General features: G+C 44.0%; 1 protein-coding gene across 7 annotated transcripts in view; it reads left to right on the plus strand.

Moving 5' to 3' along the window:
* The window catches only part of plxnb3 (plexin B3), a 308,336-nt gene that overhangs the window by 181,167 nt on the left and 113,095 nt on the right, over positions 1-14,074 (plus strand). For all 7 annotated transcript variants that reach the window (XR_005053403.1, XR_005053402.1, XR_005053404.1 and 4 more), the window contains exons 9-12: positions 9,124-9,232; positions 11,339-11,450; positions 11,944-12,072; positions 12,196-12,312. Coding sequence is in view for 2 of the 7 variants with exons in the window: in XM_036989101.1 (XP_036844996.1) it covers positions 9,124-9,232; positions 11,339-11,450; positions 11,944-12,072; positions 12,196-12,312 (467 nt within the window). In the remaining 5 variants the exon portion in view is untranslated. The remainder of the gene's footprint in view (positions 1-9,123; positions 9,233-11,338; positions 11,451-11,943; positions 12,073-12,195; positions 12,313-14,074) is intronic.

A 14,074-nucleotide genomic window follows, 5' to 3' on the forward strand; every position in this document is an offset into this window, starting at 1 on the left:
ATCAGAGAGGGCAGTTAGACAAGATATCCTCGACAGTTATTATTATACCGTGAGGAGATATCAGAGAGGGCAGTTAGACAAGATATCCTCGACAGTTATTATACCGTGAGGAGATATCAGAGAGGGCAGTTAGACAAGATATCCTCGACAGTTATTATACCGTGAGGAGATATCAGAGAGGGCAGTTAGACAAGATATCCTCGACAGTTATTATTATACCGTGAGGAGATATCAGAGAGGGCAGTTAGACAAGATATCCTCGACAGTTATTATTATACCGTGAGGAGATATCAGAGAGGGCAGTTAGACAAGATATCCTCGACAGTTATTATTATACCGTGAGGAGATATCAGAGAGGGCAGTTAGACAAGATATCCTCGACAGTTATTATACCATGAGGAGATATCAGAGAGGGCAGTTAGACAAGATATCCTCGACAGTTATTATTATACCGTGAGGAGATATCAGAGAGGGCAGTTAGACAAGATATCCTCGACAGTTATTATTATACCGTGAGGAGATATCAGAGAGGGCAGTTAGACAAGATATCCTCGACAGTTATTATACCGTGAGGAGATATCAGAGAGGGCAGTTAGACAAGATATCCTCGACAGTTATTATTATACCGTGAGGAGATATCAGAGAGGGCAGTTAGACAAGATATCCTCGACAGTTATTATTATACCGTGAGGAGATATCAGAGAGGGCAGTTAGACAAGATATCCTCGACAGTTATTATACCGTGAGGAGATATCAGAGAGGGCAGTTAGACAAGATATCCTCGACAGTTATTATACCGTGAGGAGATATCAGAGAGGGCAGTTAGACAAGATATCCTCGACAGTTATTATTATACCGTGAGGAGATATCAGAGAGGGCAGTTAGACAAGATATCCTCGACAGTTATTATTATACCGTGAGGAGATATCAGAGAGGGCAGTTAGACAAGATATCCTCGACAGTTATTATTATACCGTGAGGAGATATCAGAGAGGGCAGTTAGACAAGATATCCTCGACAGTTATTATACCGTGAGGAGATATCAGAGAGGGCAGTTAGACAAGATATCCTCGACAGTTATTATACCGTGAGGAGATATCAGAGAGGGCAGTTAGACAAGATATCCTCGACAGTTATTATACCGTGAGGAGATATCAGAGAGGGCAGTTAGACAAGATATCCTCGACAGTTATTATTATACCGTGAGGAGATATCAGAGAGGGCAGTTAGACAAGATATCCTAGACAGTAATTATTATACCGTGAGGAGATATCAGAGAGGGCAGTTAGACAAGACATCCTCGACAGTTATTATACCGTGAGGAGATATCAGAGAGGGCAGTTAGACAAGATATCCTCGACAGTTATTATTATACCGTGAGGAGATATCAGAGAGGGCAGTTAGACAAGATATCCTCGACAGTTATTATACCGTGAGGAGATATCAGAGAGGGCAGTTAGACAAGATATCCTCGACAGTTATTATTATACCGTGAGGAGATATCAGAGAGGGCAGTTAGACAAGATATCCTCGACAGTTATTATTATACCGTGAGGAGATATCAGAGAGGGCAGTTAGACAAGATATCCTCGACAGTTATTATTATACCGTGAGGAGATATCAGAGAGGGCAGTTAGACAAGATATCCTCGACAGTTATTATTATACCGTGAGGAGATATCAGAGAGGGCAGTTAGACAAGATATCCTCGACAGTTATTATACCATGAGGAGATATCAGAGAGGGCAGTTAGACAAGATATCCTCGACAGTTATTATTATACCGTGAGGAGATATCAGAGAGGGCAGTTAGACAAGATATCCTCGACAGTTATTATTATACCGTGAGGAGATATCAGAGAGGGCAGTTAGACAAGATATCCTCGACAGTTATTATACCGTGAGGAGATATCAGAGAGGGCAGTTAGACAAGATATCCTCGACAGTTATTATTATACCGTGAGGAGATATCAGAGAGGGCAGTTAGACAAGATATCCTCGACAGTTATTATTATACCGTGAGGAGATATCAGAGAGGGCAGTTAGACAAGATATCCTCGACAGTTATTATACCGTGAGGAGATATCAGAGAGGGCAGTTAGACAAGATATCCTCGACAGTTATTATACCGTGAGGAGATATCAGAGAGGGCAGTTAGACAAGATATCCTCGACAGTTATTATTATACCGTGAGGAGATATCAGAGAGGGCAGTTAGACAAGATATCCTCGACAGTTATTATTATACCGTGAGGAGATATCAGAGAGGGCAGTTAGACAAGATATCCTCGACAGTTATTATTATACCGTGAGGAGATATCAGAGAGGGCAGTTAGACAAGATATCCTCGACAGTTATTATACCGTGAGGAGATATCAGAGAGGGCAGTTAGACAAGATATCCTCGACAGTTATTATACCGTGAGGAGATATCAGAGAGGGCAGTTAGACAAGATATCCTCGACAGTTATTATACCGTGAGGAGATATCAGAGAGGGCAGTTAGACAAGATATCCTCGACAGTTATTATTATACCGTGAGGAGATATCAGAGAGGGCAGTTAGACAAGATATCCTCGACAGTTATTATTATACCGTGAGGAGATATCAGAGAGGGCAGTTAGACAAGATATCCTCGACAGTTATTATTATACCGTGAGGAGATATCAGAGAGGGCAGTTAGACAAGATATCCTCAACAGTTATTATACCATGAGGAGATATCAGAGAGGGCAGTTAGACAAGATATCCTCGACAGTTATTATTATACCGTGAGGAGATATCAGAGAGGGCAGTTAGACAAGATATCCTCGACAGTTATTATTATACCGTGAGGAGATATCAGAGAGGGCAGTTAGACAAGATATCCTCGACAGTTATTATACCGTGAGGAGATATCAGAGAGGGCAGTTAGACAAGATATCCTCGACAGTTATTATTATACCGTGAGGAGATATCAGAGAGGGCAGTTAGACAAGATATCCTCGACAGTTATTATTATACCGTGAGGAGATATCAGAGAGGGCAGTTAGACAAGATATCCTCGACAGTTATTATACCGTGAGGAGATATCAGAGAGGGCAGTTAGACAAGATATCCTCGACAGTTATTATACCGTGAGGAGATATCAGAGAGGGCAGTTAGACAAGATATCCTCGACAGTTATTATACCGTGAGGAGATATCAGAGAGGGCAGTTAGACAAGATATCCTCGACAGTTATTATTATACCGTGAGGAGATATCAGAGAGGGCAGTTAGACAAGATATCCTCGACAGTTATTATTATACCGTGAGGAGATATCAGAGAGGGCAGTTAGACAAGATATCCTCGACAGTTATTATACCGTGAGGAGATATCAGAGAGGGCAGTTAGACAAGATATCCTCGACAGTTATTATACCGTGAGGAGATATCAGAGAGGGCAGTTAGACAAGATATCCTCGACAGTTATTATACCGTGAGGAGATATCAGAGAGGGCAGTTAGACAAGATATCCTCGACAGTTATTATTATACCGTGAGGAGATATCAGAGAGGGCAGTTAGACAAGATATCCTAGACAGTAATTATTATACCGTGAGGAGATATCAGAGAGGGCAGTTAGACAAGACATCCTCGACAGTTATTATACCGTGAGGAGATATCAGAGAGGGCAGTTAGACAAGATATCCTCGACAGTTATTATTATACCGTGAGGAGATATCAGAGAGGGCAGTTAGACAAGATATCCTCGACAGTTATTATACCGTGAGGAGATATCAGAGAGGGCAGTTAGACAAGATATCCTCGACAGTTATTATTATACCGTGAGGAGATATCAGAGAGGGCAGTTAGACAAGATATCCTCGACAGTTATTATTATACCGTGAGGAGATATCAGAGAGGGCAGTTAGACAAGATATCCTCGACAGTTATTATTATACCGTGAGGAGATATCAGAGAGGGCAGTTAGACAAGATATCCTCGACAGTTATTATTATACCGTGAGGAGATATCAGAGAGGGCAGTTAGACAAGATATCCTCAACAGTTATTATACCATGAGGAGATATCAGAGAGGGCAGTTAGACAAGATATCCTCGACAGTTATTATTATACCGTGAGGAGATATCAGAGAGGGCAGTTAGACAAGATATCCTCGACAGTTATTATTATACCGTGAGGAGATATCAGAGAGGGCAGTTAGACAAGATATCCTCGACAGTTATTATACCGTGAGGAGATATCAGAGAGGGCAGTTAGACAAGATATCCTCGACAGTTATTATTATACCGTGAGGAGATATCAGAGAGGGCAGTTAGACAAGATATCCTCGACAGTTATTATTATACCGTGAGGAGATATCAGAGAGGGCAGTTAGACAAGATATCCTCGACAGTTATTATACCGTGAGGAGATATCAGAGAGGGCAGTTAGACAAGATATCCTCGACAGTTATTATTATACCGTGAGGAGATATCAGAGAGGGCAGTTAGACAAGATATCCTCGACAGTTATTATTATACCGTGAGGAGATATCAGAGAGGGCAGTTAGACAAGATATCCTCGACAGTTATTATTATACCGTGAGGAGATATCAGAGAGGGCAGTTAGACAAGATATCCTCGACAGTTATTATACCGTGAGGAGATATCAGAGAGGGCAGTTAGACAAGATATCCTCGACAGTTATTATACCGTGAGGAGATATCAGAGAGGGCAGTTAGACAAGATATCCTCAACAGTTATTATACCGTGAGGAGATATCAGAGAGGGCAGTTAGACAAGATATCCTCGACAGTTATTATTATACCGTGAGGAGATATCAGAGAGGGCAGTTAGACAAGATATCCTAGACAGTAATTATTATTCCGTGAGGAGATATCAGAGAGGGCAGTTAGACAAGACATCCTCGACAGTTATTATACCGTGAGGAGATATCAGAGAGGGCAGTTAGACAAGACATCCTCGACAGTTATTATACCGTGAGGAGATATCAGAGAGGGCAGTTAGACAAGATATCCTCGACAGTTATTATTATACCGTGAGGAGATATCAGAGAGGGCAGTTAGACAAGATATCCTCGACAGTTATTATTATACCGTGAGGAGATATCAGAGAGGGCAGTTAGACAAGATATCCTCGACAGTTATTATACCGTGAGGAGATATCAGAGAGGGCAGTTAGACAAGATATCCTCGACAGTTATTATACCGTGAGGAGATATCAGAGAGGGCAGTTAGACAAGATATCCTCGACAGTTATTATTATACCGTGAGGAGATATCAGAGAGGGCAGTTAGACAAGATATCCTCGACAGTTATTATTATACCGTGAGGAGATATCAGAGAGGGCAGTTAGACAAGATATCCTCGACAGTTATTATTATACCGTGAGGAGATATCAGAGAGGGCAGTTAGACAAGATATCCTCGACAGTTATTATTATACCGTGAGGAGATATCAGAGAGGGCAGTTAGACAAGATATCCTCGACAGTTATTATACCGTGAGGAGATATCAGAGAGGGCAGTTAGACAAGATATCCTCGACAGTTATTATACCGTGAGGAGATATCAGAGAGGGCAGTTAGACAAGATATCCTCGACAGTTATTATACCGTGAGGAGATATCAGAGAGGGCAGTTAGACAAGATATCCTCGACAGTTATTATTATACCGTGAGGAGATATCAGAGAGGGCAGTTAGACAAGATATCCTCGACAGTTATTATACCGTGAGGAGATATCAGAGAGGGCAGTTAGACAAGATATCCTCGACAGTTATTATTATACCGTGAGGAGATATCAGAGAGGGCAGTTAGACAAGATATCCTCGACAGTTATTATTATACCGTGAGGAGATATCAGAGAGGGCAGTTAGACAAGATATCCTCAACAGTTATTATACCGTGAGGAGATATCAGAGAGGGCAGTTAGACAAGATATCCTCGACAGTTATTATTATACCGTGAGGAGATATCAGAGAGGGCAGTTAGACAAGATATCCTCGACAGTTATTATTATACCGTGAGGAGATATCAGAGAGGGCAGTTAGACAAGATATCCTCGACAGTTATTATACCGTGAGGAGATATCAGAGAGGGCAGTTAGACAAGATATCCTCGACAGTTATTATTATACCATGAGGAGATATCAGAGAGGGCAGTTAGACAAGATATCCTCGACAGTTATTATTATACCGTGAGGAGATATCAAAGAGGGCAGTTAGACAAGATATCCTCGACAGTTATTATACCGTGAGGAGATATCAGAGAGGGCAGTTAGACAAGATATCCTCGACAGTTATTATTATACCGTGAGGAGATATCAGAGAGGGCAGTTAGACAAGATATCCTCGACAGTTATTATTATACCGTGAGGAGATATCAGACAGGGCAGTTAGACAAGATATCCTCGACAGTTATTATTATACCGTGAGGAGATATCAGAGAGGGCAGTTAGACAAGATATCCTCGACAGTTATTATTATACCGTGAGGAGATATCAGAGAGGGCAGTTAGACAAGATATCCTCGACAGTTATTATACCATGAGGAGATATCAGAGAGGGCAGTTAGACAAGATATCCTCGACAGTTATTATACCGTGAGGAGATATCAGAGAGGGCAGTTAGACAAGATATCCTCGACAGTTATTATTATACCGTGAGGAGATATCAGAGAGGGCAGTTAGACAAGACATCCTCGACAGTTATTATACCGTGAGGAGATATCAGAGAGGGCAGTTAGACGAGATATCCTCGACAGTTATTATTATACCGTGAGGAGATATCAGAGAGGGCAGTTAGACAAGATATCCTCGACAGTTATTATACCTTGAGGAGATATCAGAGAGGGCAGTTAGACAAGATATCCTCGACAGTTATTCTACCGTGAGGAGATATCAGAGAGGGCATTTAGACAAGATATCCTCGACAGTTATTATACCGTGAGGAGATATCAGAGAGGGCAGTTAGACAAGATATCCTCGACAGTTATTATTATACCGTGAGGAGATATCAGAGAGGGCAGTTAGACAAGATATCCTCGACAGTTATTATACCGTGAGGAGATATCAGAGAGGGCAGTTAGACAAGATATCCTCGACAGTTATTATACCGTGAGGAGATATCAGAGAGGGCAGTTAGACAAGATATCCTCGACAGTTATTATTATACCGTGAGGAGATATCAGAGAGGGCAGTTAGACAAGATATCCTCGACAGTTATTATACCGTGAGGAGATATCAGAGAGGGCAGTTAGACAAGATATCCTCGACAGTTATTATTATACCGTGAGGAGATATCAGAGAGGGCAGTTAGACAAGATATCCTCAACAGTTATTATTATACCGTGAGGAGATATCAGAGAGGGCAGTTAGACAAGATATCCTCGACAGTTATTATTATACCGTGAGGAGATATCAGAGAGGGCAGTTAGACAAGATATCCTCGACAGTTATTATTATACCGTGAGGAGATATCAGAGAGGGCAGAAAGACAAGATATCCTCGACAGTTATTATTATACCGTGAGGAGATATCAGAGAGGGCAGTTAGACAAGATATCCTCGACAGTTATTATTATACCGTGAGGAGATATCAGAGAGGGCAGTTAGACAAGATATCCTCGACAGTTATTATTATACCGTGAGGAGATATCAGAGAGGGCAGTTAGACAAGATATCCTCGACAGTTATTATTATACCGTGAGGAGATATCAGAGAGGGCAGTTAGACAAGATATCCTCGACAGTTATTATACCTTGAGGAGATACAGACAAGACAGTTATTATACCTTGAGGAGATACAGACAAGACAGTTATTATACCTTGAGGAGATACAGACAAGACAGTTATTATACCTTGAGGAGATACAGACAAGACCTTCTTGAGTTCACTAGCAATTATAAATATTTGGGTATTTTAATTGATGAACACATTACCTTTCAAAACAGAACATCTGTCCTGGCCGACTCAGCAAGTAGAGCTCTTGGGGGAGTTATAAGGAAGTACAAAAACCACTCCAAGATATTGATTATGCTACGTATTCCAAACCGTATCAGACATGCGTGTGTCCTGTTCTGGACTATTCAGCAGGACTATTCAAAAAGGTACAAGACAACCTGTAACAAGAGTTCCTCTGTGGAGATGGGAGAACCTTCCAGAAGAACAACCTGTAACAAGAGTTCCTCTGTGGAGATGGGAGAACCTTCCAGAAGAACAACCTGTAACAAGAGTTCCTCTGTGGAGATGGGAGAACCTTCCAGAAGAACAACCTGTAACAAGAGTTCCTCTGTGCAGATGGGAGAACCTTCCAGAAGAACAACCTGTAACAAGAGTTCCTCTGTGGAGATGGGAGAACCTTCCAGAAGAACAACCTGTAACAAGAGTTCCTCTGTGCAGATGGGAGAACCTTCCAGAAGAACAACCTGTAACAAGAGTTCCTCTGTGGAGATGGGAGAACCTTCCAGAAGGACAACCTGTAACTAGAGTTCCTCTGTGGAGATGGGAGAACCTTCCAGAAGAACCACCTGTGTTGTTTGCTATGTACTGTATGTAGTACTGGTATTATTATGTATCCTAATATATATTTATGGTCTCTCCTGTCTGTCTGTCTGTCTGTCTGTCTGTCTGTCTGTCTGTCTCTGTGTCTGTGTCTGTACTGTCTGTACTGTCTGTCTCTGTCTGTCTCTGTCTGTCTGTCTGTCTGTACTGTCTGTCTCTGTCTGTCTCTGTCTGTCTGTCTGTCTGTACTGTCTGTCTCTCTGTCTCTGTGTCTGTCTCTGTCTGTCTCGGTCTGTCTGTCTGTCTGTACTGTCTGTCTCTCTGTCTCTGTCTCTGTGTCTGTCTGTCTGTCTCTTTGTCTCTGTGTCTGTCTGTGTCTGTCTGTCTGTCTGTCTGTCTGTCTGTCTGTCTGTATGCCTGTCTGTCTGTCTGTCTGTCTGTCTGTCTGTCTGTCTGTCTCTGTCTGTCTGTCTCTGTCTGTACTGTCTGTCTCTGTCTGTACTGTCTGTACTGTCTGTCTGTCTGTCTCTGTCTGTCTGTCTGTCTGTCTGTACTGTCTGTCTGTCTGTCTGTACTGTCTGTCTGTCTGTACTGTCTGTCTCTGTCTGTACTGTCTGTCTGTCTGTACTGTCTGTCTCTGTCTGTCTGTAGACCACGTGTCCCTACGTGTGTCTGTGATGTTCAGAGACGTGGCCATCTCTAGCAGTGACATCATCTTCTACGACTGTCGAGCTGTGGGGCGACTCAACACCACATCTCCGTAAGAGATACACACACACCGTACACACACACACACACACACACACCGTACACACACACACACACACACCGTACACACACACACACACCGTACACACACACACACACACCGTACACACACACACACACACCGTACACACACACACACACACACCGTACACACACACACACACCGTACACACACACACACACCGTACACACACATACACACCGTACACACACATACACACCGTACACACACATACACACACCCTACACACAGAGACATGCCAGTGTTTCCACTATAGTCATGTAAGAGATCACACACACACAGACATGCCAGTGTTTCCACTATAGTCATTTAAGAGATCACACACACACAGACATGCCAGTGTTTCCACTATAGTCATGTAAGAGATCACACACACACAGACATGCCAGTGTTTCCACTATAGTCATTTAAGAGATCACACACACACACAGACATGCCAGTGTTTCCACTATAGTCATTTAAGAGATCACACACACACAGACATGCCAGTGTTTCCACTATAGTCATGTAAGAGATCACACACACACAGACATGCCAGTGTTTCCACTATAGTCATTTAAGAGATCACACACACACAGACATGCCAGTGTTTCCACTATAGTCATGTAAGAGATCACACACACACAGAGACATGCCAGTGTTTCCACTATAGTCATTTAAGAGATCACACACACACAGAGACATGCCAGTGTTTCCTCTATAGTCATGTAAGAGATCACACACACACACAGACATGCCAGTGTTTCCACTATAGTCATGTAAGAGATCACACACACACAGACATGCCAGTGCTTCCACTATAGTCATGTAAGAGATCACACACACACAGACATGCCAGTGTTTCCACTATAGTCATGTAAGAGATCACACACACACAGACATGCCAGTGTTTCCACTATAGTCATGTAAGAGATCACACACACACACAGACATGCCAGTGTTTCCACTATAGTCATTTAAGAGATCACACACACACAGAGACATGCCAGTGTTTCCACTATAGTCATGTAAGAGATCACACACACACAGACATGCCAGTGTTTCCACTATAGTCATTTAAGAGATCACACACACACAGACATGCCAGTGTTTCCACTATAGTCATTTAAGAGATCACACACACACAGACATGCCAGTGTTTCCACTATAGTCATTTAAGAGATCACACACACACAGAGACATGCCAGTGTTTCCACTATAGTCATGTAAGAGATCACACACACACAGACATGCCAGTGTTTCCACTATAGTCATGTAAGAGATCACACACACACAGAGACATGCCAGTGTTTCCACTATAGTCATGTAAGAGATCACACACACACAGACATGCCAGTGTTTCCACTATAGTCATGTAAGAGATCACACACACACAGAGACATGCCAGTGCTTCCACTATAGTCATGTAAGAGATCACACACACACAGACATGCCAGTGTTTCCACTATAGTCATTTAAGAGATCACACACACACACAGACATGCCAGTGTTTCCACTATAGTCATGTAAGAGATCACACACACACAGAGACATGCCAGTGCTTCCACTATAGTCATGTAAGAGATCACACACACACAGACATGCCAGTGTTTCCACTATAGTCATGTAAGAGATCACACACACACACAGAGACATGCCAGTGTTTCCTCTATAGTCATGTAAGAGATCACACACACACACAGAGACATGCCAGTGTTTCCTCTATAGTAATTTAGCAGCGGCGGGATGGTAAAGGGTTGTTCAACTAAAACCAGATATAAAGTATGCAGAAGAGGTGGAGCTGTAATACGTTGTTATAAATATCACCTTTGAGAACTAACAACCACCAAAACGTCATGTCATGGAGCCCCCATTTCATTGAGTTATAATGTTTGAGGCAGTCGGGCAGCATAAGGACGAGGCATAACTCATGGTCTTAATGTGTAGAATGACATGGAATTAGCTTTGGCCACGCCCCCCCCCCCATTTAACTCTGCCACCGCTGATTTAAAAAATCCTAGGGGAAACACTACATGCACTCACACACACACACACACACACACACACACAGTCACACAAGCTCTGTCTGTATTCTAGGTGTATGGCGTGTGTGGGCAGTGTGTGGCCTTGTAGCTGGTGTGTCCTGGATGGGCTGTGTACCCACGCCAACAACAGCTGTCCCAGGCAGCACACCATACACAACTCACTGGTAAGACAACCTTTACTCAACCTTTACTCAACCCTAACTCAGCCTTTACTCAACCTTTACCCCATCCTAACTCAACCTTTACTCAACCCTAACTCAACCCTAACTCAACCTTTACTCAACCGTAACTCAACCTTTACTCAACCCTAACTCAACCCTAACTCAACCTTTACTCAACCCTAACTCAGCCTTTAGTAGTGGCGGTAAACCGTGCAACACTATACATAGCTCACTGGTAACACACCCTATCCACCTGCCCCAGGTAACACTGTCCTCTCCACTCTTGAAAATTGATTGTTTTTTCACAGCCTCTTCTCTCCATTTTCAGTCATCATATTTTTTTTGTTGTCCCAACTGGCTCCCTATTCCCTATTTCCATAGGGCCCTGGTTGGAAGTAGTGCACTATAAAGGAAGTAGGATGTCGTCTGGGATGCGTTCTTTGTTTTCGGCTGTAATATAATATTTGGTATGTGTGCTTCCCTCTCCGGCCACTAGGAGGAGCAGTTGGAGCCGCGGGGTCCAGAATCTTGTCCCTGTGTGTGGGCTCTACAGAGCTCTCCTCTGGTCCCCATGGGCTTCCTGTCCCCTCTGACCCTACTGGGCAGGAACCTGGACATGTTTCAGGTGATTGGACTCAGTAGTTTCCTAGAAATGCAGTATAGATAATGATTACAAACATCTGCACAGTTGATTAAAATCCTTTGTCTTTAAAAAAATGTTTACATTGATGCTTTATCTTGTTGTCAGGGGGAGGAGCAATATGTGTGTGTCGTGGTTGTGGAAGGGGAGGAGCTTAAACTGAACGCCACTCTGGAGAAAGATCCGGAAACCATGACGTACACCTTCACCTGCTCTGCCCACAAGGTATTCACAAACCCCATAGACACACCTTCACCTGCTCTGACCACGAGATATTCACAAACCCCATCGACACACCTTCACCTGCTCTGCCCACAAGGTATTCACTAACCCCATAGACACACCTTCACCTGCTCTGCCCACGAGGTATTCACAACCCCATAGACACACCTTCACCTGCTCTGCCCACGAGGTATTCACAATCCCATAGACACACCTTCACCTGCTCTGCCCACGAGATATTCACAAACCCCATAGACACACCTTCACCTGCTCTGCCCACGAGGTATTCACAAACCCCATAGACACACCTTCACCTGCTCTGACCACGAGATATTCACAAACCCCATAGACACACCTTCACCTGCTCTGCCCACAAGGTATTCACAAACCCCATAGACACACCTTCACCTGTTCTGACCACGAGATATTCACAAACCCCATAGACACACCTTCACCTGCTCTGCCCACGAGGTATTCACAATCGCATAGACACACCTTCACCTGCTCTGCCCACGAGGTATTCACAAACCCCATAGACACACCTTCACCTGCTCTGCCCACAAGGTATTCACAACCCCATAGACACACCTTCACCTGCTCTGCCCACGAGGTATTCACAATCCCATAGACACACCTTCACCTGCTCTGCCCACGAGATATTCACAACCCCATAGACACACCTTCACCTGCTCTGCCCACGAGGTATTCACAAACCCCATAGACACACCTTCACCTGCTCTGCCCACGAGGTATTCACAAACCCCATAGACACACCTTCACCTGCTCTGCCCACGAGGTATTCACAAACCCCATAGACACGCCTTCACCTGCTCTGCCCACAAGGTATTCACAAACCATAGACACACCTTCACCTGCTCTGCCTAAGAGTTATTCACAACCCCATAGACACACCTTCACCGCCCACAAGGTATTCACAAACCCCATAGACACACCTTCACCGGCTCTGCCCACAAGGTATTCACAAACCCCATAGACACACCTTCACCTGCTCTGCCCACGAGGTATTCACAAACCCCATAGACACGCCTTCACCTGCTCTGCCCACAAGGTATTCACAAACCCCATAGACACACCTTCACCTGCTCTGCCCACGAGGTATTCACAAACCCCATAGACACACCTTCACCTGCTCTGCCCACAAGGTATTCACAAACCCCATAGACACACCTTCACCTGCTCTGCCCACAAGGTATTCACAAACCCCATAGAAAAGATATTCAGATTCATGTACACAACAAACAAAATATCTACCGGTTTCTTTATATGCACACGGTATTATTATGCCTTACTGAGGTGACAGTCATAACTAGAATGAGTGCTCTCCTCTTCTCCTCTCTTCCTCTCCTCGCTTCTCTATCTCCTCCTCCTCTCTCCCCTCCTCTTTCCCCTCCTCTCTCCCCTCCTCTCTCCCCTCCTTTCTCCCCTCCTCTCTCCCCTCCTCTCTCCCCTCCTCTCTCCCCTCCTTTCTCCCCTCCTTTCTCCCCTCCTTTCTCCCCTCCTCTCTCCCCTCCTTTCTCCCCTCCCCTCCTCTTTCCCCTCCTTTCTCCTCTCCTCTCTCCCCTCCCGTCCTCTCTCCCCTCCTCTCCTCTTTCCCCTCCTCTTTCCCCTCCTCTTTCCCCTCCTCTTTCCCCTCCTCTCTCCCCTCTCTCCTCTCTCCCCTCCTCTCTCCTCTTTCCCCTCCTTTCTCCTCTCCTCTCTCCCCTCCCCTTCTCTCTCCTCTCCTCTCCTCTCCCCTCCTCTCTCC

Source organism: Oncorhynchus mykiss, chromosome 9 (genome assembly GCF_013265735.2).
Source record: "Oncorhynchus mykiss isolate Arlee chromosome 9, USDA_OmykA_1.1, whole genome shotgun sequence".
NCBI classification, from domain to species: Eukaryota; Metazoa; Chordata; class Actinopteri; order Salmoniformes; family Salmonidae; genus Oncorhynchus; species Oncorhynchus mykiss.